The following is a 25027-nucleotide window of genomic DNA, read 5'->3' on the forward strand; positions in this document are numbered from 1 at the left end:
CCCGCTCGGTCGGTTAAATGTCCGACTCTTCTTGATTTTGGCTCAGGTCATGATCTCACGGTTTTTGAGATCGAGCCCCGAGTCGGGATCTGTGCTGACAGTGCAGAGCCTGCTTGGGATTCTCTCTCTCCTCTCTCTGCCTCGCCCCCACTGGTGTTCTCTGTCTCTCTCTCAAAATAAGTAAATAAAACTTTAAAAAAAATGTCTGCTGTTCATGAAATTCTCTCCAAGCTCAGTTTGGAGGGTGATCACTCCACATTCCCAAGTGCATACAGGTCCGTCCAAGAGCACACCAATCTTGATCAGCCTGAGAGTGATCCTCTGAACACTGAAATGACCATCAAGACCAAAGGTGTGGATGAGGTCACCATTGTCAACATTTTGACCAACCGCACCAAGAACAGAGGATATTGCCTTTGCCTACCAGAGAAGGACCAAAAAGAAACTTGCATCAGCTCTGAAGTTAGCCTTGTCCAGCCACCTGCTCCGTGTGATGCTTCTGAGCTGAAAACCTCCATGAAGGGGCTAGGGACTGATGGGGACTCTCTCACTGAGATCATCTGCTCAAGGACCAACCAGGAGCTTCAAGAAATTAACAGAATCTACAAGGAAATGTACAAGACTGATCTGGAGGACATCGTTTCTGACACATCTGGTGACTTCTGCAAGCCGACGGTTGCCCTCAAAAAGGGTAGAATGGAAGACGACTCTGTCATCGATCATAAACCGACTGACCAAGATGCCCAGGATCTCTATGATGCTGGAGTGAAGAGGAAAGGAACTGATGTGTTCAAGTGGATCCGCACCATGAGTGAAGAGTGTGTCACCTCCAGAAAGTGTCTGGCTACTTCCAGGGATAAAAAGCTACTGAGCTATGACATGCTGGAGAGCATCAAGGAGTCAAAGGACACCTGGAAGATGTTTTCCTGAACCCGGTCCAGTGCATTCAGGACAAGCCCCAGTATTCTGCTGACTGTACGACTCCATGAAGGGCAAGGATACTCACGATAAAATCCTGACTAGAATCATGGTCTCTCGCAGTGCAGCGGACCTGGTGAAAATGAGGTCTGAATTCATGAGAAAGTACAGCAAGTCCCCATAGTATAGCATCCAGCAAGACAGGAAGGGCAACCATCAGAAAGCGTTGCCATACCTGTGTGATGGGGGTGACTCAGGCCCACGACAGCAGGAGCGGCCAGGAGTGGTGCTTTGTTTCCAGCTAAGTTTTAGAAAATAGCTTGTGACTGACAGCCCCCTTGTGCCCGTCCCCGTGAGGATGACCTTAGCAGTGTCCCCTCACCATCTTTATTTCAGTTGCCTAAGCACCGTCTGCCTCTCATGTCTAGTCTTTTTAGTGAAAGAAATTAACATTTCAGGGAGTTGGAAGGGACACCTATGTGAAACGCTTTGCCTCTTGTGTACTGTGTCATGAACAGATGAATAATCCAAATTTTTACTTTATCAACAAGAAAGAAAAAAGGAGAAATGAAGGAAGGAAGGAAGGAAGGAAGGAAGGAAGGAAGGAAGGAAGGAAAAAGAAAGAAAAGAAAGGAATGGTAGGTAACAGCATGGTTACTCCTGCCACAATTGGAAATTAAATGGTCTCTGGGGATCATTCCGATTAGAACATGATATAAAGCTGGCCCCCAGCCATTTTAGTTTGGCAGTCTTCTAAAAGTAATGCGCAGTTGTGACCGCATAACGGTATCTTCCACGTAATCGTGCACATGGGGTCCTCCCATTTCTGAGCCCTCCCTGAGCCTGAGCAATGACTCTATTATCCAGGAAATCTGGCATCACTCAAAAGAAAGCCCTAAACTGAGAGTTCAAGACACTCAGTGGCTTTAAAATCTCTGATGAAGAGGCCCAGGTCGGGTCGTCTGAATTTTACATGTTACATATATTGTAAACATCAAGTAACACCACAAGCATTTAAAAAAAGGAAGTTTATTGGTCTTTAAATGGCTCAAATTGCAAATAAACCAATCGGGTAGTGGCATCAGCCTAAGACATGTGATGCGTCTTTGTCAGTTGGCTTCATAGCACCTCAGTACCCAGGAGAGGAAAGGTCTCAAAGCAAAGTCACAATGTTAGTGGTTAGGACCCCTGGTTAAATAAGACTGTGATGAGTACACACGGAGACCGCCGGGCCCGCGGGGCCAGGGTTACATTGGTAACTTGAATTCTGCACACGGCATAGCCTATGAAAAATACGAAACGGAAGATGTACATCTCAAACCCTTTGAGGACAAATATTTAACATGACAAGTCAGATGTAATATCTAAAGAGCTGAGTTCCTAAAAAGCCTATTTTTGTTAACTTCACATACACACCCGTTACCTGGAACGCCTGAATGCATTTTTCACTTGTTGAAATCAGGACTGAGCAAAAAGAAAGACAAAGTTTATTGAATTAGCCGTCTTAGCCCCATTCTGAAGAAGATAACAAAAATCTGGACAGTGGTATATTTCCCATTGAAATTATGTTCCCAAACAGCATGCTAGAATTCCTCCAGTGGGCACGGCACGCCAGGGCGACACAGGCTGGTGTTCGGTCTGCAGATGCCAAACATGCCTTCTGCACCATACTCGGGGTTCACTGCGTGATGTTAGCGTTAGGAAAGTGTGGCTCCGGTGTTCTCCATTATGAACACGGACTACAGGGACTCCCGGTAACTCTCCCGCAGCCAAACTGTCACCTCCTAAGTGCAAATGTAGAAATGAGCCGGCCGCAAGCACGCACACCTTCCCGAATGTTCTAGTGCAAAATGCATTAGCATTAACGACACCTTTCCTGTGCCCTGCTCCCGAGAGACCAACAACTTAACACACGCTCACCACTTGTAAAAAGGGAGTTCCAGGGACCGAGGGTTCACTGAAACAACTGTACTGAATCCCCACAGTCTACAATTATCTTACAAGTATGGGCTGGCCCTTCATGTCAAACTACCTTATGGTTAATGAAAAGCGATCAAGGAGCTCTGGACCCTTACTTTCGAGAACCAGAGTATGGCACACATTTTAAGTTTGGACAGACTCCTAGCAGACAGTTATTTTGCAAGAATCGTCTATACAAAAGTTGTACTCCATACCAGGCAAATACTCTCACCAGGACACGTGGGGCAATGGGCCCACGGCACCAGCGGGGACACATCCAGAATGACACAACCGGGTACTTTTCAGTTTCTAAATTAAGGCATATTCAAAAATTTCCATGTACAAGTTTACATCACTTTTCTACGTTAATCACCAGGTAATTAATGCAGGTTCACAGATGAATTACTCTCAATTTAACTATATGCAACAATCATGCCAATAACTTTTCTTCTATATTTTGCATAACAATGGTTAAAAAAAAGTGGTACAGTTTAACTACCATGTTCACAATTGTCATTTTTCAAGGCAGTAGAAGACCAAGACATTTTAAAATGATATAAAATTTAAGCTTTGTAATAAACCAGAGGAAGTAGCCTTTCCTCTCATCCCTCCCACCCCGTCTCGGCTCTAACAGTTCCAGAAAGACTGCCCGCGACACACAAGCCCATACGCTACATTCAGGACCGCGATAAATGTAGGCAATTATGAGAGAAGTTGAACTCTGCTTCTTGGTGAAGCCACATTAATTTCTTTTTTAAGTGAATTTGACTCTCAGTGCAGTTCCAATTCATGCTTTTAGTGATACATAACAATTTCCAAATCGTTAAAGTAATTTCAGTCAATTGAGCCTTCAATGGCAATGCTTATAAATTATATTTATTAGTATGGTCAAGATAAGAAAGGAGTTTGGACTTCGATTATAAAATGCAGCATCTTTCTCTGATTCTCTTGGCTAAACTTTTCCTCTTCTTTTTTCCATTCTTTTCTTTGCTGTCTTCCATTTTTCTGGCTCGAATTTCCCTCATTAAGTCAAAAAATACCTAGAAAGAAAAAAATAGGGTAAATAAAGCCACCAGACAGTATGAGCTTGGTACTTCTTGGAACCGGAGTGGTAAACCTTGGGAATAAGTAAGAGTAACTACTTAAGAGCTTTTGTCTGGGGGCCACCTGGGTGGCTCTGTTGGTTGAGAGTCTGACTCCTGATATCAGTTCAGGTTGTGACCTTGTGGTCGTGGGATCGAGCCCCGTGTTGGGCTCTGGGTTCTGCACTGAGTGTGAAGCCGGCTTGGGATTCTCTCTCCCCATCTCTGCCCCTCCCCCACCCATGCGTGCTCTCTTTCTCTCAAATAAACATTAAAAAAAAAAAGAGCTCCTGTTTGAGGCGTGTAGGGACAGGAAAGCACAAAACTAGAGTCTTCTTCAAGTACACTGGGAAAATCGGGAAATGTTCTGAGTTATGCTTTTTGGTAGAAATGTTCACAAAATATAACCTGATCTTCCCATCCCAACTTTCAAGACGAGTGATGATAGCTCCAAAGACAAAATTCAATGGACCGTCTTTGAGCAATTTACAATTAATAAATGTATCTTACCAGTTCATCTTTAAAAGTAATTAATTTATGTTTAACAAAATTTATATTTAATAACTGGTTTTTCCTCAGGTCCATTTTTAGAAACAAAGCTAAGGAAAGTGAGTGCTTCCTTTGTCATTTTGATACCAGAGGCTAAGAATTTATCAAGTCTGTCTTGATGTCTAGAAACTGGCAAAGGAGAGATATTAGTATAATAATTTAAAAATTACTAATGTAACAACTCAAAAGTTAAATATCAATAGCAAATGTCTGAGTGCAGACAGACAAGGGCCTAGAAGGATAAGGGCTCACACTGTACACGAATAGTTATGTGTGTGATGAATGGATGAATAACTTTTATGGTTTATACCCAAATTCTGAATTAAAAAATTCAGTTATTACTTCTATTTTATTTTTTTATTTTTCTCAAGAACATGAAATAAGAAGTGACACCACACCGATTAAAAACAAACATTTTGGGGCGCCTGGGTGGCTCAGTCGGTTGAGCGTCCGACTTCAGCTCAGGTCACGATCTCGCGGTCCGTGAGTTCGAGCCTCGCGTCAGGCTCTGGGCTGATGGCTCAGAGCCTGGAGCCTACTTCGATTCTGTGTCACCCTCTCTCTCTGCCCCTCCCCCGTTCATGCTCTGTCTCTCTCTGTCTCAAAAATAAATAAACGTTTAAAAAAAAAAAACAAAAAAAAAACCCAAACATTTAAAAAATTCTGGTTAGCTTGTGCATTCTGAATGCTGTTAGGTCAACAAATGTGGGTTACGTAACGGCCAGTGTGCCTTTTCAAACATGCCTCCAGCTCTCTAAAGGAGACCGACTGGAAAAGCAAGGCGCCGAAAAGCACAGGTAGAGAGTGAGCCTGTGTGTGTGTAGAATATGGGTTACGTGGATCCGCCTGCATGTGAGGTAGAAACAATGAAACCAAACACTAGTATTATTTTGAGGATGAAGGGAACAGGGTACAGGGAACAGTGAGGCATCTCTGAATACATCTCGTTATACAACTTCTATTTTGGAAATGGACATGTCTTACGTCTTGAAAAATGAAACTGGACCAAAAACTGAGAATCAAACTAAAACAAATAAGACTATACGTAGAGTTGGTGACATAATCCTACGGGGGACAGGATTATTTCGAGGGACTTTAAAACACAGTATACAGAATGTACGTCTCAGAAGAGAAGCCGAACAGAAAAACAAAAACAAAAGCTCAACAAATAAAAAAGACGGATCTCCAACATCACTTTGTAACTTGGCTGTTACCAGTAGCAGTGGTATCGTCCTTTTGAACAGTTTTATACAGATGCTACAGGACAGTGTAAGGGAGCAATTATATTGATGTGGGTTAGGAACCAAGACTTCCAGTGTAAGAGAAGAGGGGTCAAAATCCCGAGTGCTAAACCTGAATCAGAAGTAACGGTGGCCTCTCAGGATTTGCTTCCTTGTAAGAATACATATGTGCCAGCACTTCACTGAAGGGACACAAAGCAACGACAGCCCAACAGCAATAAGCAAATTAGTCCCCAGGCTTTGGCTGCTAAATACCATTCCTGCCAACGGAACCAGCATTTCTTAGACAAAGTGGCCTATTCCTGATCTGGAGTGAAAAACAAAAAGTCAGTCAGAAAGCAACGAGGCTATTAAAAATAAAATAATAAGGCAAGGAACAATCAGAGACTAGTGGGTTAAGTCAAATGGACACAGGACCAACACTCAAGGTGAGGGGAATGGTTAAAACAGGGAAAAAGTGAGCAAAGAACATCCACAGAGGATGCAGGAGACCAAAACACACAGGTGACACAGACCCCATGGGCCCATGGGCTCAGCTTCCCCAGGATGGAGATTTCAGAACCCTGTGCTTCGAGTCCACAGTTGGCCATCAGGGCAGGGAGCTTCCAAACTAGCTACGTGTAATATCCGAGGACTCCCCTGCGGCTTTCAGATGTGGACTTATCACTATGGAATAGACATCAGAAGAAGGTTTAATTTCTAATTTTAGATAAGTATCCGCAGTGAACTTCAAATGAATCCCTATTAGAAATTGCCAAGGTCATCTTAACTAGCAAACGCTGTGGGGAACTTGTAAAGTCTGCAACAGCTACTATAATGAGCTAAAGCTAATGGAAGCTCTGTTCCAACGGCCACATGGAAGGACACGCATAACTAGGGATAAGAATAAAGGGCTGTGGGGGTGCCTGGGTGGCTCAGGTGGCTGAGTGTCCAACTCTTGATTTCAGATCAGGTCATGATCTCAGGGTCGTGGGATCAAGCCCTGTGTTAGGTTCTGTGCTGAGTGTGATGCCTGCTTGGGATTCAATCTTTCTCTCTCTCTTTGTCCCTCTCCCCCACTTGCGTGTTCTCTCTCTCTCTCTCTCTCTCTAAAAAAATAAAAATAAAAAAGAATAAAGGGTTGGCTTCGACAACCTCAGGCACATGATCATCCCCAAAGCGCAGGGCTGCCTTTGACTTTTTTTAATATAGACTCTTCAAAATTACTTTTCTCTGTTTGCTCCCACCTCTTCTTCTCCTGTCTCCTTTCTTTTCCCATTCCCATTTTAGGGCAACCTGGTATACACAAAATTTGGCTCTTCTAAATCCAGAGTAGAGATCACAGGATATCCTTCTCACACAAGTCAAAATAAGACAAAACTAGATAAACATACAAACAGGCTCAGAATGCTAGGCTTACAATACTTACAGCTGAAAAAACAAAAGTTACTAGAAACGACAAACACCTCTCTTTTGAAAAGCAGCAACAGACATTAGCTTAAATCTAAACCTCTGCCTTGTTTGTTTAAGCACTTAGACAATATTAAATTTTCAAACAGATTAAGGATCTACCATAAAAGCCAACAAAAAAGAAGGGAAAAAATTATAGGTAAGTTTTTTTTAACTTTCTAATTGTTTTTAAGTTTAGGATGGGAGACAGCTTTTCTAAGAAAGCCACAGAACCCACGAGTCAGAAAGGGAAACACTGAAAGATTTCACAACATAATCCCTAGTGTTTTTCCATGGCAAAAGACAAGAGTCAGCCAAGTTAGAAGATGTAGTATGGATTAGGAGACAATATCCACAACAGACATAAATGGACAAATGGTTAATGTCTTTACTATAAAGTACGCTTTAGGAATCAAAATAATAAAGCCGTAAGATCAATGGGCAGAAAAGAAAGTAATTTCAGAGTTCACAGAAAATGTACAAATGGAATGGCCCATGAATCAACTATAACACGTCTCATTAATTATCAAGAAACAATGGTTTAGCCACCTCCCCGGTGACTCTGAAAGGTTGCTTTACCTGGTGCTGGGAAGACAGTGGGGAGAGGGTTTTGGTGCAAGTAAGGACGCTTTCTGGAGGGCACCCGGTTATTAAAATTCACAATGCACCTTGCATGGGTGCACAGAAAGCTCACCGCAGCACTGCTGTGAGAGAAGACACAGCGGGCAATCGGCACGTCACTCACGGGAAAATGGCTGAATTACGAAAAAGCCCAACTATGAAACACTTCCTAGATGTTTACAAGAATGTGGTATGTCTATATGTAACGGCATGGAAACAACTACATCTGTTATGAAATTTACAAAGCAAACTACAGAAATACATGATCTACATACACAGAAATACTATATATATGTTGTATATACACCATATGTATATAAATGTGCTACATACACTACAAAAGTCCTATTTATATGGGGGGAAAACAAGCAAACACAAGCTTTCCCTCAGATTCTACACGCCGGTCTGTAAGTGTAGATAAATGTCTGGAAATTTAGACATTTTAAAATGATATAATTTAGACATTTTAAAATGATTTTAAATGAATTTTAAAATGATCAGGTGTGTCGCCACCTGATCAGCAGTGGTTGGTTACCTTACAGGAAGGGGAGGGGAGTGACTCACTTTTTCTCCATATTACAGATTTTTCTTTATATAATAAGCATGTGTTCATGTTTTTAATGAAAACACTTAAAAATAAACAGACTACATTTCTCCTATAATTCTTTCCCCAACCTAAATTGGCTCTCCTGACATAATAAATCACACTCTCCTTTTTGACATCTACTTGCTCAATCTGTTTCCATTACTCCAAGATGTTCCTTAAAAATTAAAAGCAACCTTAAAAAAAAAAAAAATTAAGAGCAACCTTGGAGCCATGATTTAAAGAGCCGGAGCATTTAGCTAGAAGGCTACTAACAAGGTCATCAGATGAACCTGGCACCCAGTGAGTCCACAAGCAGGTTTTCCATGTGGTCCTCTGCCTCTGGGTGACTCCTCTGTGACAGGCATGGCCTCTGCGACAGGCGAGGCCCCATCTCCCTCTCCCTCTCCTCTCTCTCTCTCTCTCCCTCTCGAGCCGGCTCAACCACTCTGATGGTCCTGAAGCTTTTCACAGGGAGGATTCAAAATCTGCCTCTTTGAAACTTCAACCCAATGGTCTATTTGGAATCCAGATGAGGACAAGACATGAGACCTTACTCTTGTAAGGAGCTAGTATTCGTTTTTTGTGACAAACAAGATACATGCCAGTTTAATAGGAGCCAGTATTAACACTTGCCACCCCCCGACAATCTGTGCCAGGCTTCCAGTAGCGGGCGACATACAGCCTGGGGGACACCACAGGAGACACCATTGTGTCGAGTAAAACAGTGCAGAAATGACACGAGCACCAGGGTTGGCTGCACCCAGAGCCAGCAGATGCCATCACAGGCCTTTTGAAGTTGAATCAGGTGTATAATCTTTCCACTTCTTTTCCGCATCTAAACAGTGAGCACGAGAAGAGTATGCCTTACAGAGTTAAAGACAAATGGTCTGTGCTGGCCACAGTGCCTGGGTCTTGCAGACACCATTGAATATTAGCTCCTTTACCTATTAACATTATTTCCTCAGCAAGAAACCAAATATAACCTAATTCTAGAAACTGAATAGTTGCTGCAAGTTACTTTTATTTAGCCACTGAGGTATTTTATCTGGCAGTCACTCCTCAGGGTGAGTAGTACATCAAGTTACAGTATTCCATATGAACTTGTACCTTTCTTTCTTTCTTTCTTTCTTTCTTTCTTTCTTTCTTTCTTTCTTTCTTTCTATTTATCTATCTATCTATCTATCTATCTATCTGAGTGTGCATCCGTGCAAGTGGGAGGACAGGCAAAGGAAAACAGAATCTTAAGCAGGCTCTACATTTAATGTGGATCCCAACGTGGGGCTCAATCCCACGAACTGCGAGATCATTACCTGAGCCAAAATCAAGAGTTGGACGCTCAACCGACTGAATCACCCAGGCGCCCACCCCCACCCTGCTCTGCCCCCGTACCTTGGTTTATAAGCGTCCACATTTAATGTAATTTTGCTTTGGAGAGGTGACCCTTGAGTACAGACGATACTTTGCAAAACCGGCCACAGCAATACTCCCTACGCACTCTTCCAGCATCTTACCATTCTCCATCAGCACGTGGAGACCATTCCCCTTCCTCCCAAACCTGGGTAGGGCTTGCGACTACTCCAGCCAACAGAATGAAGTGGAAATAATGCTGAGTAACTTCCCTGTCTAGGTCATAAAAGATGACATGGTTTCTGCCTGGTTCTTATTCTCTTGTGACACTGGCTCTTGCTCTAAGAAAGCCTAAAGTAGGACACAACAGAAAAGGTTACATGGCGAGGAACCGAGCCATCCCTGGACAACAGCCAGTGTCAACTGCCTGGATCAGGCATGTGTGGACAGTCTTTAGAACTTAATCAGAGGGCCTGGATGCCTCAGTCAGTTAAGCTTCTGACTTTGGCTCAGGTCATGATCTCATGGTTCGTGGGTTCGAGCTCCGTATCAGGCTCTGTGCTGACAGCTTGGAGCCTGGAGGCTGCTTCGGATTCTGTGTCTCACTCTCTCTGCCCCTCCCCTGTTCACACACTCTCTCTCTCTCTCTCTCTCTCTCTCTCTCTCAAAAATAAATAAACATTAAAAAAAAAATTGAAAAAAAAAAAAAAAAGAAAGAAAAGAACAGAACCTAATTGAAGATGCTTCCAGTTCCCAGACTTCAAGCTTTTCAGCTGAGGCATGAGACACTGTGGAACTGAAACGAGCCAACTCCACTGTGATCTGTCCAAAACTTTGGCCCAGAGATTCCATGAGCATAATAAATGGTTACTTTCACCCATAAGTTTTGGGGGTATATTTTGTTACACAGCCAGAGTAACTAAAATAGCCCTACACTTTCAACTTTCCTCTTTTGAAAATACATGCATATGGCAAAAAATTCACGCCAGCAGATGACAGCACAGAGATTGTTATAATGACCGCTCCATAGCTTTTGTGGTTACTGCTCACCTCTTGGACCCACTGTCCTTAGTCTGAATAGGTTTTAGAGTATGTTCTACAACTGCTCATCAGTTTGGAAGAAACGAAACACACACACACACACACACACACACACACACACTAATATTCAATGCTGCCTTTCAAAACCCCAAACACACTGAACTTTAAAACCTATTTTTATTAGTACTTTAAATACATTTGCCATAACTTTGGAGAAAACTGGTATAGACTATGTAGAAATCTTATAACACTCATTTTGTACAGATCTCTTGGAACTACAGGAATCTCACCATGTGACAAGAAATTTAATCAGCTTAAGACAGTATTGTGACATTACCTTAAGACCTACAGTAATTGGGGGTGCCTGGGTGGCTCAGTTGGTCGAGTGTCCAACTCTTGGTTTTGGCTCGTGTCATGATCTCATGGTTTGTGAGTTTGAGCCCCGTGTTGGGCTCTGTGCCGACACTGCGGACCCTGCTTGGGACTGTCTGTCTCTCTCTCTCTCTCTGCCCCTCCTCTACTTGCTCATGCATACTCTCTCAAACTAAATAAATAAACTTAAAAAAAAAAAAAACCCATAGCAAATGAAAAGAAAGACTAATTTTTTTTAACCCAATGATTTCTGTATTGGTATTACGAGTCTACAGGCACAAGCAGACCAGTTCGCTAAAACTTAAAGCCACCCAGAGCAGTGTTACTCAAAGTGTGGTCCACCAGGCCACAGTCTGTACCACCTAGAGCTTCCTAGAAATGCAAATTCTCAGGTCCCACCCCACAGCAAATGAAGCAAAATCTCTGGGGGTAAGACCCAGGAATCCATGTGTATTAAGTTTCATAGACACTTCTGCCAGTTAGAGTTTGAGAGGCACTCAGTAGAGCCTAGATGCTTGGAGGCTAAAAGAGGCCTCATGTGGAGGGCTCAAGGGGGCGGTGCCTCAGTCTTCCTAAACACTGAAGACGCAGGTCTCGGCAGCAGCATGAAATAACGTATGTGGGCAGGTTCCCAGGAACAAGGCAAGGGTGTTCCTGGCCTGGACTCGGCGAAGGGCCAATGTGGACAAAGAAGAGGGCTCAGGGGGAAACAGAGGTGAGGGTAGGGGCATAGGTGTAGTAACAGATTTCAAAGCCCTCTTATCTGGGGCTCCTTTGTCTTTGGAGGTACCTTTACTTTTGAGAACTTAAATAGGGCTGGGCAGGTGTCAGCTCAGAGGACACTTCTAAATTATCCAGCCGCTCAGGGTAAGAAAAAAGAAAAATTAAGAAAAGGCAGCGATTCGGGTCAGAAATCCTGTTAGCGCTAGAAAAAAACCACTTAGCTGTGGTGTCTCATGTTTTAATGTCTCTTGGGAGCCTGAGGACAAGGTGAAGTGAGAAATGCCTAACATGTTGCACTTGAGCATTTAGGGCAGATAATAATCAGCACATACTAAATCACCATTTGAAAGTTTCACAAATCTCTGGACAAAATGCAGCTGAGTTAAAGCAAATCGGCTTATTAACGTGATGTAGCAGTAAGGACAGCCACCCTTTACCTTGTCAACATTAGCTCGAGTTTTAGCAGATGTTTCCACATAGTTGACATTCCACTGGTCGGCTCTGGTTTTCGCCTCTTCTACAGAAACCTGCCTTTTATCTTCTAAATCTGATTTGTTACCAACCAGCAGAAATGGAACATTCTCATCTTCTTTTACTCTTAAGATCTGCTCCCTGGATAAAAGAAAATGAGAAAGAAATATTAGTATCACCCCCACAGGTTAAGCTAACAAAATAACTAACACCATCTGCCATTAGCCTTTACGTGTATGTGTGTCTACATAACAACAATTAACTCATTCATGGCACGGTAGGGCGTGTGCTGCACCTCTTCCTTATTCTACCACCAACCACTTGAATTACACACTTCACTGTTGAAGGGAAAATACACTGAAGAGAGTAGCAATATGGTAGTGGAGGCACAAAATCAAAGTGTCAAAGGCTACTTCCTCCAAGTGTTTTTGAAAATAAGCTTTCAACGTAAGGATGGTTTTAGATTTGCAAAAAGTAGTGAAGACAGTGCAGAGAGTTGCCGTATTCTCCACACCCTGTTTCCCCTACTGTTAACACCTTACGTCAGCGTGGTACATTTATCATAGCGAAGGGACCAATCTTGATACATCATTATTAGCTGAAGTCCAAATTTTATTCAGATGTTTTCAGTTTTTCCCTCCTGTCCTAAGATCCCATCCAGGACACCACATGACATTTAGCTGTCATCTTGCCTTAGATTCCATGTGACTCTGACAGTTCTCAGACTTGCCTTGGTTTTGATGACCTTGACAGTTTTGAGACGTGCTGGTCAGCTAATTTGTAGAAAATCTCTCAACTGGTATTTGTCTGATGTTTTTCTCATGATTAAATTGGGGTCATGGGATTTGGGGAGGAAGACCACAGAGGGAGAGAGTGCCATTCCTATTACATCATATCAATGGTCCTACCAAATGTTTTAAAAAACCCCACACATGCCAGAAATCTCTGCAAGTCTGCTCTGGAGTACAGCTTTTGTATTCACAGAGAAGTTATATGCTGTCACCAGTTCCAAAGGTATCATGGCTCTCTGTCCTTCTTAGGTGACTGTGAGCAAAGTACTTCTTTGCCTCAGTTTCCCATGCGTAACATGGGGCTAACAATAATACCTTCCTTATAAGGTTGCTATGAGGATGAAACGCAAAGTACTTAGAGTTGTGCCCAGCACGTAGTAAATATTCAGTAAACGTTAGCTGTTCTTAATCATTATTATTACTGTGTTGGAGAAAGTGGTTTTCTTATAAAATCAACACTTTCTTGCTAACTTACCGGTGCCTCCCCTCTGAAATTATTAAAAGACGTTGGAACTACAGGAACACAAATAGTTCAGACTAAGAGAAAACGAGAAAATTAAAGGGATTATTGGGATGACAGGTCAGCAGAGTATACCTGGTTTTGCGAGGATCTATCATGATAAGATACATTTGAGAGACTGAGTATGAATCTTCATCAAGCCTTGATCTCAGATTTGTCCATTTTGTGCTTCTTAGATTTTGTGCTTCTGATTTTAAGAGATAAGATGTAAAAAATGGGTGCCTTAGAATCCATGAAATTCGCTAGTATCTGGCTTGTCTTGTTAATGCTTCGAAGTGTCTAGTGTGTGGTGAGCACTGTATGAGTATTAGGCAGTGTTACTACCTTTCATATCACTTCATTCACCTGATTTCCGATGTTGTTGTAAATATTCTAACAGACTCAGTGTTTGTAGGCAGCTCTTTGGACCTGAATTCCTAGTTTTTCTTTCTTTTTTTGAGAGAGAGAGAGAAAAAGAGAGACAGAGAGAGAGGGAGCGGCTGAGAGAAAGGGAGAGAGAGAGAATCTTAAGCAGGCTCCGCACCCAGTTCCTGATCCTGACACAGGGCTCAATCCCATGAACTGTGACATCATGACGTGAGCCAAAATCAAGAGTCAGATGCTAACTGACTGGGCCATCCAGGTCCCCCTAATTTTTTTTTTTTTTTTAATTCCTAGTTTTTCTACCGTGAACAGATTGTAGACCATATAGTCACCTCCATCTTCCACTGACTGGTACTTAGCCTATTACCCATCCTTTTAGGAAGTTACAATGTCAGCCAGGCACAGGGACTTGGTGACACATGCTAAGCTGTACTACAGGGCTGTGATGTTGTCTACCATCCACATGATCTCTTGCAAAGAGCACGTCAACACTCACCATCACTACTATTAAATTTATGACGTATTTGTGAAGGGGATATCAGCCAGTCTAAATCTTTTTCTACTGCTGGTGACAACAAATTTGCTGTAACCTCCTTAACCAGTTTCCTTTGTGATCAACAGCCTCACACTAAGATGTTAACAACACCTGACTTACCACTTAATCTCACTAACCACCAGAGACTGACTCTGGCATTTGTGACCAGTACTTCTGGTCGCATGTAGATATAGTCATTAACTTATTTCTTAATAAATACCTCATAAGTTACTGAGTCCAATGCTCCAGGAAGACCAATACTGAAAATACAGTGTGATTAATGCTATCAGAAATGTGGCGTTGGAAAGCCTGGACCTTCTGGGTTCAGAGGTGAGAAGACAATATTCATGAGAGTTAATTAGCTGGTTTTAATTAGCTACTTTCCTGGATGTCAGAGAAAGGCACTGCTATATCTACAACCTTCCTACGCATTTGACTTAATGTGATGCTCCCTTTAAGCGGAGTTTTAGAGGCTATTATAGAATTTTAGAATAGGAAAGTACTTTTATAAACTGGTCCAACTTTTTCATTTTTGACATAAGAAAAGTGAGAACCAGAAAAAAAAAAAAAGAACATTTTCTAACATTTCTATCAAACGTTTACTAAACATGCCCTGTATGATATATGCCAGGAACGGTACCAAATATGGGTCCCGGGGATCCTCAGGTGGATAGGAAATGGGTCCTGCTCTCAAGAGTTTTCTCCTGGTCAGGAAAAACACATGCAAATCAAGCTGATGCTACAAGTGCAGCGAGTGTGCTCTCAGAGTGGGGGCAGGCACTCTGCACACAGAGGAGCAAGCAGTGGGTTCCGCCCTGGGGACAAGGAGGCCCAGGAAGGCTGAAGAGAGGAGCCGCCGCTGGTGCCACACTCTGCAGGTCAGACCAGGTGGAGCGCAACCACTCGGACTGTCTCAAAAATGCCTTTCCTGTGTCGCCACTGAGTCATCGGGACTGTTATGGGAAGGGCAACACACTGGAGGGACAACAGAAGAGTAATGAATGATTCACTTATTTTCTGTAAAAGCCACAGCCCAAGATTCTTACTCTCTTTATTCCCTTGAGACACCACTTTGGCTTTGGCAACTACGGTGACACATTTATCCCATCACCTAGAACAGGACTTGCTCCATAGTAAGCGCTCAAATATGTGCTGAATGAGTGAATAAGCACTGACAGTTCTCTAACTTTCAACACGTCTCCCAGGACTGTAAGTTAGCAGGGCCTGCCACCGTGTGCACTTTATCCCATACGTAACTCCTTCTTTCGAGACAACAAAGTTAATTTTACAAATAGATGTGCATTTTAAAAATTTCTCAATGACGTGTTTTGTCCTTGAGATTCCCTGAGTTCTTGACACTTTCGAATGCACACGGAAAGGAGGCTTTATGTAAGCCCAGGTTCAGTTCTTGCTCAAGTGCTGGAAAACTTCTTTCCTTATCTGTGGAAATCCTTCTCATCCTTCATGCTCATCTATCTCAAGAAGGCCTCTGAGCTCCTCTCCTCTCCTGGTCCCTGTAATCATCACTGCCCACATCTCCTACTCTGTCACTACCTTGCTCTTGGTTTCAGGCCTTCATCATCTAGGCTGTGTGAATCTTGAAAACAGAGGGTTCACCACATGCTTCTTTTGTGTCCCTTATATCAAGGCAAACACTTAAACAGAAATAAAAAATATATAATTAAAGACTACTTTTGGGGCGCCTGGGTGGCTCAGTCGGTTAAGCGTCTGACTTCGGCTCAGGTCATGATCTCACGGTTTGTGAGTTCGAGCCCCGCGTCAGGTTCTGTGCTGACAGCCTAGAGCCTGGAGCCTGCTTTGGATCCTGTGTCTCCCTCTCTCTGCCCCTCCCCCACTTGTGCTCTGTCTCTAACAAAAATAAATATACATTTAAAAAAAATTAAAAAAAAAAAAGACTACTTTTGATTACGCATGTAGTAACTGAGGCTATTCAAGAACTTATTCATGGCATATTTCCCTTAGAACCCCTCTCCCCCCTCAAAAAACAAAACAAACAAAAAAAAGAACCCCTCTTCCCTTCACCAACCGCCCCCCTGCAAACCAAATGGATGACAGAATTTGATTAGGCAAATAGTAAGTGAGATATAAAAACTATTGTATCACACAACCCAGTGTACCACTCTACGGTATTATTACTTCTATTAATTTTTTTTTTTACATTTATTTATTTTTGATAGACAGAGAGAGACAGAGCACAAGTGGGGGAGAGGCAGAGAGAGAGGGAGACACAATCTGAAGCAGGCCCCAGGCTCCAAGCTGTCAGCACAGAGCCCGATGTGAGGCTTGGATTCACAAACCACGAGATCATGACCTGAGCTGAAGTCGGACGCTTCACCGACTGAGCCACCCAGGCGCCCCTACTTCTATTAAGATAATCGGTGTGCACTGTCGGGGCATCTGTGTGGTGAGGAGGATGGCGATGTGCCCGCTCAGCATCACACAGGTGCTGTAAAGCCAGTGACTAACGCAGAAAGATCTGAAATCTGGGTCAGAGCTCCATGATGTGATCCAAGCATCAACTATTCCAGCAGCATCAGTACTGTACTCTGAAGAGAAATACTCCAGTAACGCCTAACAGACTTTGGGGACTGAGGCTGCCACCATCTCACGCGCCAATACAGAGGGCACGGGGATGGCTGGAAGATTACACGACGTACACGGAACACCTGAGTGTACATGCACTGTGGATGGAGTCACGCACTACCATCAAAGAGGGAATAAACACAACTGCACGCAGAGGGAAAGACTAACAAGTAACCACCTCTGGTTGTCCACTTGTTTCTGGGGAGGACACCTGTACAACAGCATTCGTCCCTGACACACCTGAAGTCGGCTGTGGCTGCAAAGGATTCCATTTCTGTAATCGAGAAGACACAGAGGAAACCCTCCCCACTCCGAAAGTAGTTGTCTCTAATTGCAGCGTAATCCTCCTGCCCAGCTGTATCCAAGATATCGATCTGCACTTCCTCCCCATCCAGCACGACCTTCTTCCGATAGCTGTCCGCTTTGGTAGGCTCGTAGTCCTCCACAAACTACAGAAGATGAAATAGAGATTCACGTGAAGCTGCTGAAATAGTACAGAGAGGTCCCATGTACTTTTCATTCAGGTTTCCCCGATAGTAAAAACTCATTAATTTAAATTTTCATTTTAGGTAATTTGGTGGCTTCGACATTTGTAAAAAGCCAGGGTTAAATGATTAAGTCTAGACTGTTTACAGCTTGAAAACGGTGCTGTTTTCTTCCTTAAAACACCATACCTACAAAAGCTATTACACATATATTTAAAAAAAAATTTTTTTTTAACGTTTATTTATTTTTGAGACAGAGAGAGACAGAGCATGAAGAGGGGAGGGGCAGAGAGAGAGGGAGACACAGAATCTGAAACAGGCTCCAGGCTCTGAGCTGTCAGCACAGAGCCCGACGCGGGGCTCGAACTCACGGACCGTGAGATCATGACCTGAGCCGAAGTCGGACGCTTAACCGACCAAGCCACCCAGGCACCCTGATTATAAATATATTTAATCAAATACATAAAAATTCTTTTCAATGTGACACTAAATATAAATTTTCATGCCAGAATTGTGGAAATAACTTGAAAGTAACTCAATATTTAGGTAAGCATTGAGAGTTGTGAAATCTCTTTTCTAAAATGAACCAAATCAAAAAAGTGGCTTATACTACTCAGTAGAGTGGCAAATCATGAACTTTTAGATCTCTCTCTAAACATCTGATTTTTAAAATAATAGTACAACTAAACAACTTTACATTCCCACATCTATCTTCAACTCTATAAATCTCCCCTTGATATTTTTGATCACTGTATCATTGTTAGCATGTAAGGATGTATACATACACACTTTTGTAGGGTTTTTTTTATTAGTTCCTATAAGTATTTTCATTATCTGATATGTTCTTATATATTGGCTCAATGTCTATATCCCTCTACTAGAATTTAACCCTTGGGAGTAGGGACTTGACTATTCTACTCATCACTCCATCTCCCAGAGCTTAGAACATGCCTGAAACATGTAGACGCTCACTAAATAATTATTAAAAATACGAACACAGTGTATTTGTAACTATAAAGGCTATGGGACATTCTACCATATTTACATGCTAATTTTTATTTGCATATTTATGAATATCAAATACAAATATTCAGATAGCACATCAGATACTATGGTGAATATTAGTATTTATCAATACTAAATGAAAAGTTAAGCATTCATCAAATGTAAGGTATGTGAGCAGTCTTACCTTTTTTAAAAGTTTTTTTATTTATTTATTTTGAGAGAGAGAGAGAGAGAAAGAGAGAGAACATGCACACAGTGGGTGAGGGGCAGAGAGAGAGGGTAAGAGAGAATCCCAAGCAGGCACTACTACACTGTCAGTGCAGAGCCAGATGAGGGGCTCAAACCCACAAACATGAGATCATGACCTGAGACGAAATCAAGAGTTGGATGCTTAACCGACTGAGCCACTCAGGCACCCTGTGAACAGTCTTACTTTTGACCTCCTCCATATTGTCAAGAAGGGGCCTGAAATTAGTGATTAGTTTGAAAGACTAGTTATTAAAATGAGTAGTAGGGAAAACAGATTGAACAGATAAATCAGCAATTTCATTTAAAGTACCATTTCAATCTCCTCTCTTTCCAAATTTTTTATTATAGTCCCCAGCGAACAAGATAACTGATGGAAGCGTTTTGTGTGTGACAGAATGCTGATGAGCAGGAAATAGGAGACATCGGGTGGTAAGGATCTGCAGGATTTGTTGTCAAGAGACCAGGCGTAGAGCTTGGTCACTCATCGGAGATCACTCTTCTTGGGTTGGGTAATCTCCCTGGGGTTCTGTTTTCTCATCCGTAAAATGGGGATACTACCATACCATGCAGGATTGTTATGAAGATTAAGTAAGAAAGAATAATCATAAAACCCTGCTTCTACTGGAAGAATTGAGGATAAATGTTTAAACTGGATTATCAACTCTTAAATCATTTAGGCTTGATAAGAGCCCTCTGGGGAAAGGCTATATTGCTGTCTTAACTCTAGGGAAATAAAGTCCAACATAAATACAGGAACACAAATCTGTAACCTTCTAGTGATTATATTTTAGGGCCATAGCCTTTACTTGTTTAATGATGAGTATATGCTAAGCCAAATACTACAATTGATTTCTCCATGATTATTAAAATTATTTTATTATTGGGGCACCTGGCTGGCTGAGTTGGAGGTGCATGTGACTCTTGATCTCTAGGTCATGAGTTCAAGCCTCACGTTGGGTGTAGAGAGTAGTAAATAAAACTTAAAAAAAAATTATTATTATCATTACTATTGTTAAAGTTATCACAGGACACCTATGTACGTCAACTTTAAGTCTCAATTAGGTACTTTACCTACTAGTTCTATTAATTCAAGGTGGGAATCTCCATTAAAACACTTCAAATGAAAAAGCCAAAGTTAGCTTGCTTCAAAATAGGTACTGTTTCCAGTTCTGTTTTGTTTTTAAAGTAAAGGTTTTTAAGGATCTTGAATTATTGACTCGTTAAATCAACATGTGTACAAATAGCTCTGAATTTAAAAACAGGAAAAAATGATTAGTAGCTTTCAAGGACTTAAGGAATACACCTAAAACAGCACCAAAACTAAGCACAGAAATACTCTCTGAAAGCCCAAACTTCGATATCCATTATAAAATCGGCACTTACCTCATCATACATGAACTGTAGAGTCAGAGCGGACTTGCCCACACCACCACTGCCCACCATGATGACTTTGTGTAAGGCCAAAGAATTCTGACCCTTGGGCTTATTTGCAGCCATCTTGTGTCAAAGAGTTTTCAGCAAAGGCTTAAGAAGAATCTAGAAGAATAAAAAAAAAAAAAAAAAGTAATGCTCAGTACAGTCTTCCTCAGAATTCCAAGTGTAGGAAAGAGATAAGGTGTCCTTGGGCTTCAAGATACTAGTTTTCATTCTGCGGTGATTTTCAACAAACGGCAAACGAAGCATGCTCTAGAATCACTTATGAGAGAACACCATGACAATACAAGCATGTGACTCAAGGGCATTTCTCCTACAATAGCTAGTTTTCAGTAATGAGCTATGACCAAAGGTGAAAATTTTGCAGCACAACCACACGCTGACAATAACGAAGTATTAGATGTATTAGAACATCATCACACAGATTAGGAAAACAGGCTTACCAATCACTTGGTCTTCATATTAACCTTTATTGGCAATAATTAAAGAGATGTTTCTTCTAAGTCTAGGAAGAAACAACTGACCAAAAAACACACAAAAACCAAGGTTGCTGATCGAAAGGCTTACTCACTGTCAGTTTATAAAAGAAACCTCATGCCAGTAACTTGGTAGCAGAATTAGACAGAATCCAATACTGTAGATCAGAGCTCCCAAGGGACATCGTGGAGGAGATGGCCGATCTGACTTAAATCCCTGGACCCAGTGCACCCTCAGTTTCTTCAGAAAGTGCATTTGTTTACTGCCCTCACGTGCTTAGTGTGTGGAGACCGGATCCTCCAGAGGCTGGGGTGCTGCTGTACACTAACGGCACCCCGTCACTCTGGCTCCAAAGCAGGTCTCTTGGCCGGGAGGTCACGGCAAACACGGGGCTTGTGTGGAGCCCAAGTGAGGAGCCTTTCTGTTACTAGAGGCTCGAGGGGTTGCGGGTGGCTGCAGCACCCTTCCTTCTCAGCGTCTTTTGACTTGTTTTGGTCCCGGGACAGCTTTCCCAAATTGCAGCTCACGGGACCACACCTGATCCTGCCTGCCTCTCCGTCCTGTCCATCTCCCCACTCGGCTGCATCAGTCCCACGCCGGCCTCCTTCAGTTCTTCAGATGCTCTTCTGTGCCTCTTGGCCCTTGCCATGCAGTATCCTGTATTTGGCATATTCTTATGCAAGTTGGCTAAGACCTCTCTGTTTCTGGATCTCAGTCTTACCTGAAACTCGACCTAAATTACACTCTCCTCTGCCCTGTGCGCTCATATAGCATCTGATACTTTCCCTCACGACCATTATCATGAGCTGAAATTGCTTGAATGTGTTAGTTGCTTAATATGGGTCTTCTTCCCAAACATACCAGAAGCGGGTTGAGTACAGGGGCCATAGTCTAGTTGGTTTACTTTATGCTTAATGTGACTAACATGGCTGGGTAAAGTCAGCCACTCAGTACGCATGTGCTGAACGAATAAACAAATGTTCTCAGTCTGACAACCTTGGGGAGTAATTTAGACTGTACTGGTATTAAGTAGCCATTGCTACTAGAGATTCAATCGCAAGTCTGGGCAAGGACAGTCTACTGTGGGTCTGTGCCTCACACACTGGCTATAAGCCAAGAGCTGGGCCCTTCTCAGGCTCTGCCCAGAAATCACGCCCATATGACTATTTGCCCAAACAGAAAAGTCTTAAAGAAAGAAAGAAACAACTCATAATCTTACTACCCACTTAATATGAACATGTTATACTTTGAGACTGCTTTCAATCTACGTGGAGCGTAACTCTGACACTATCCGTGCAATTTCTGATCCCGTTCTTATTTCTGTAACATTTTAGCAGAAGCAGTTTGCACTGTGAAGTGTATTGTAAAGACTCTACACTTGGAGGCTAGCAGTTTCATCAACTCAACAGACAAGAACTGAGTCCCCCCCTTTTTCCTGGGTACCAAGGACATGATCATTAGATTGTGAATGACTATCACTGCTCAGAAATAGTGAAAAATATCAGTGTATTTCGGATAACTGATAGCCTTATTCAAATAACTAAAAGCCTTAAGTATACTAAGCCTCAGTAGCTTATGGAACATGCTCTTGCTGGTGTTCCTATATAAATCAGGAAATGATCCTCACTATTATGATCCTTACTTGCTGGCAGCTATAATCATTTCATGACTATGTAGCTACCGATTTTTATCTATCTATCTATCTATCTATCTATCTATCTATCTATCTATCTAGAGTGTGTGTGCATGCATGAGCTGGGAAGGGATAGAGAGAGAGAGAGAGAGAAAGAGAATGAATCCCAAGCAGGCTCTGTGCTGTCAGCACAGAGCCCGATGCAGGGCTTGAACTCATGAACCCGTGAGATCATGAAATCAAGCATCAGTCGCTTAGCCAACTGAGCCACTCAGGAGCTCCTACAGATGTATTTAAAGTCACAAAACTGAATGAACTCACTTTGGGATAAGATGAAGATGGGTAAGAGAAGGCAGCAGAAGAGATATCCCCGAGACAGCTCAACAGACTTGTTCAGGAGGAAAAGTGGCCACTCAGGAGGAAATCCAGTAATTGTACATAGAAACTGGTTGACTGTCAAATCCTGCTGGGAGACTGAGCTGAGATATAAGAAGATAAGAATTTACAGAGAATTGATTACTAGATTTTGGCAAGATGGAGATTGCTAATAACCTTGGGGAAAGTCATTTCACCAGTGAGGTAGGAATCACAGCCTGAATGGGGTGTGTTGAAGAGAAAACAGGAGGTACAGAAATGCACTTTTTTACTCTGAAGATGAAGAAATGTGGCCATAGATGGACAGAGTTTTTGTTTGGTTGCTTTTAAAACGTTATTAATGGATGTTCATATGATAATCATCCAAAAGAGGCAGAAACACATTAACACCAGAAAGGATAAAAACCATATCGTCATCTCATTAGATGCGGAAAAAGTATTTGACAAAGTACAATATCCATTCATGAAAAAAACTCTCAACAAAGTAGGTTAGAGGAACACACTTCAACATAATTTTTATTATATATATATATATATATATATATATATATATATATATATATGGAAAAAATACAGCTACCATCATTCAGGAACAAGATAAGGATGTCCACTCACCACTTTCATTCAACATAGTATTGGAAGTCCTAGTCACAGCAGTCAGACAAGAAAAAGAAGTAAAAGGCATCCCAATTGATAAAGAAGAAGTAAAACATTCACTATTTGCAGATGACATGATGCTCTACATAGAAAACCCTGCAGACCACCATAAAACTACTAGAACTGATAAATGAATTCAGTAAAATCGCATATAAAATTAATATACAGAAATCTGTTGCATTTTTACACACAAATAAAGAAGCAGCAGAACGAGAAATTAAGAAAACAATCTCATTTACAACTGCACCAAAAATAGTATGATACCTGGTGAAGGGGAGGGGCAGAGGGAGAGGGAGAGAGAGAATCGTAAGCAGGCTCCACATCCAGCACCAGAGCTCAGAACTCTGGGCTCGATCTCAGAACCATGAGATCAAGACTTGAGCCAAAATTAAGAGTCAGATGCTTAACTGACTGAGCCACCCAGGCGCCCCTACTGTTCAATTTTTTAAAGTGATGTGCTAGAATAATACTATAGAACCTATTTGGTTAGGGGTGGGTTTTGAGTTTTCAAGCTGTTTTTCTCTGCTTCGTTCAGAAATTAGACACCTACACCATGCTCAAAATATTCACTTAAATATGAATTACCTGATTTTTCCCCCTCCTTCTCTTCCTTCCTCCATCAACAAAGGCACTGCTTTTGGTGCTGAGGCTATGGAGTTGAACTCCACAGGTCTAGGGTCTTGCCTCATGTTTAGCTGAGGTGTATGCATACTGTATGAATTTCCTGTTGCTGCTGTAACAAATTACTACAAACTTATAGTGGCTTAAAATAATACAAATTTATTGTATTACAGTTCTGGTTGCCAGAAATCTAAAATGAGTCTTAAGGCTCAATAAAGGTATCAGTTGGACAGATTCTTTCTGGAAGCTCCAGAGGAGAATGTATTCCTTGCTTTTTCCAGTTTTTAGAGACTGGCACTCCTTGGCTCTTAAACAGTCTTAAATCTCTTTGAAAAAAGAATTACATCTCTTGGCTACATCACAACAATCTCTGCTTCTGTGGTCATACTGCCTTCTCTTCTACGGTAGTCAAACCTCCTTCCACTTCCCTCTTAAAAGGAGACTTGTGATTACATTTAAGGCCCACCAGAATTTTCCAAAATAATATCTCAAGATCCTCGATTTAATCACAAAGTCCCTTTTGCCATAGAAAGTAAGATTCACAGATTCCAGAGATTAGGATATGAGTATCTCGGGCCATTATTCAGCCTACCACATAAAGTGGGTCAAGGTGCTTCAGACCACAAACCTTCAATCCAAATTCTAAACTCTCTATTTTAAACTTTAAGAAGTTTTCTAGAAACGATCAACCTAGTTCTCCAATACTGAATAAAGAATACTCTTATCAAATAAGGTATCAAATATTCTCTGGCCACCAAAAGTGAAAAACCCAATGATCTTCATATTTCCAGAGTTCACTATCTTTAGACTTTCCTAATAAAGGTACTTATTATTAGTCTAGCAAAAATATTAGCTGGTAAATTCTTTAAAAAAAATTTTTTTTAATGTTTATTTATTATTTTCATAGAGAGAGACAGCATGAGCAGGGGAGGGGCAGAGA

The 25027-nt window shown here is 41.8% G+C and overlaps 1 protein-coding gene and 1 pseudogene across 1 annotated transcript in view; one reads left to right on the forward strand and one right to left on the reverse strand.

Moving 5' to 3' along the window:
- The first annotated feature begins 201 nt into the window (after positions 1 to 201).
- LOC109268018 (annexin A2-like) lies at positions 202 to 1322 on the forward strand (annotated as a pseudogene).
- A 609-nt stretch (positions 1323 to 1931) lies between these two features.
- The window catches only part of RALA (RAS like proto-oncogene A), a 72946-nt gene continuing 49850 nt past the window's right edge, over positions 1932 to 25027 (reverse strand). Inside the window, exons 2-5 of the mRNA XM_019451105.2 lie at positions 20274 to 20426; positions 17392 to 17600; positions 12305 to 12479; positions 1932 to 3917 (exon numbers count right to left, since the gene is read on the reverse strand). Of these exons, the coding sequence (XP_019306650.1) occupies positions 3795 to 3917; positions 12305 to 12479; positions 17392 to 17600; positions 20274 to 20387 (621 nt within the window). The 5' untranslated portion in view covers positions 20388 to 20426 and the 3' untranslated portion in view covers positions 1932 to 3794. The remainder of the gene's footprint in view (positions 3918 to 12304; positions 12480 to 17391; positions 17601 to 20273; positions 20427 to 25027) is intronic.

Source organism: Panthera pardus, unplaced genomic scaffold, assembly GCF_024362965.1.
Source record: "Panthera pardus isolate Hobbes unplaced genomic scaffold, ASM2436296v1 HiC_scaffold_8, whole genome shotgun sequence".
Classification (NCBI taxonomy): Eukaryota; Metazoa; Chordata; class Mammalia; order Carnivora; family Felidae; genus Panthera; species Panthera pardus.